Source organism: Numida meleagris, unplaced genomic scaffold (genome assembly GCF_002078875.1).
Source record: "Numida meleagris isolate 19003 breed g44 Domestic line unplaced genomic scaffold, NumMel1.0 unplaced_Scaffold244, whole genome shotgun sequence".
Lineage (NCBI taxonomy): Eukaryota > Metazoa > Chordata > Aves > Galliformes > Numididae > Numida > Numida meleagris.
The window spans coordinates 279195-280454 of record NW_018364243.1 but is presented as its reverse complement, the minus strand read 5'-3'; the positions used below and the strand labels follow the sequence as shown (position 1 = coordinate 280454).

General features: G+C 70.4%; 1 protein-coding gene across 1 annotated transcript in view; it reads right to left on the bottom strand.

Moving 5' to 3' along the window:
• The window catches only part of TARBP2 (TARBP2, RISC loading complex RNA binding subunit), a gene marked incomplete in the record, with an annotated part of 4208 nt that extends 3427 nt beyond the window's left edge, over positions 1–781 (bottom strand). Inside the window, 1 exon segment of the mRNA XM_021382423.1 lies at positions 525–781. Coding sequence (XP_021238098.1) covers positions 525–684 — 160 coding nt within the window.
• Between the last annotated feature and the right edge of the window lie 479 nt (positions 782–1260).

The following is a 1260-nucleotide window of genomic DNA, read 5'->3' as shown; positions in this document are numbered from 1 at the left end:
TCTGGGGGAGCCCTGAGTATGGGGGTCCTGGGAGAATGCCAAGGAATTCCCACCCCCCCCCCAGTCAATGTTTTGGGGGCTCCGAGAATCCTTGAGGCACATCCTGGTATCGGGGTCCCAGACATGGGGGTCCCAGAGGAATACCCCATGGGTACCCACTTTTAGGGGGTCTCAGGGGGCCCCCGCCTGCCCCAAACACGGAGGTACCAGAGGACCCCCCCTCTTCTTCCCAAGGATGAACTTTTAGGGTCTCTGGGGCTCCCCGAGGCACACCCCAATGATGGGGTCTCCAGGGACGTCCCCGTACGTCCCAGGCACGGGGTTACCGGGGGAATCCCACCCCCCAGGACCCACCTTATAGGGTCCCTCTACACCCCCCCACCCATCCCGCACCAACCCCCGTCCCACAGCATCCCCACAGAACCTGACCAAGGGAGATCCCCATCCTGGCTCCCCTTTGCCACAGGGTGCCGTGGGTCACTGCGAGGTGCCCTAGGGCTCCGTGGGGCTCCGTGGGGACCCACCGGTGCAGCTGACGTCGCCGACGGTGACGCGGAAGGTGAAGTTGGGCTGGTGCGCCTGGCCCTCCGCCTTCAGCAGGTCGTAGCCCGGGGTGCGCCCTATGCGCGTGCCATACTCCTGCAGGAGGCTGATGGGCGTCTTCCCGGGGCTGGAGGCCAGCATCTGCTCCAGGCTGCGGACAGGGCTGCCACCCCCACAGTGAGACACAACGCACGGGGAGGGGGACACGGGGACACGGGGAACGGGACACGGGGAGGGGGTGCGGGGCGGGCACAAGGGGATGGGGAGATGGAGATGGGGGTGTGGGGACGTGGGGAGGGGGACACAGGGATGGGATGCGGGGAGACGAGGAGGGGGATACAGGGAAGGGGACGGGGCGGCACGAGCACAGCCAGGGACACGGGGACGGGCTGGGACGCCGCGCTGGCACCGCCGCGTGGAGCGGGAACATCGCACGGAGCGGACGCGGAGGTGGGGACGGGGCTGGCGGCGCCGCAACCCGGGAGGACAAAGACGCGGGGCCGGGACGCGGGTGGCACCAGCGGGCGACGCGGGGACGGGGACAGCGGGGATGGGAGCGCGAGGACGGAACCGTCCGGGACGGGGACGTGGGAGCGGGGATGGGGACGCGGGGCCGGAGCAGCGGGACCGGGGGAACACAGCGATGGGGCGGAGCGGGAGAACGGGAGCGCGGCGCGGGGCTGGGGGCACGCGGGGGTGGGCGGTGCAGGCCTCAGG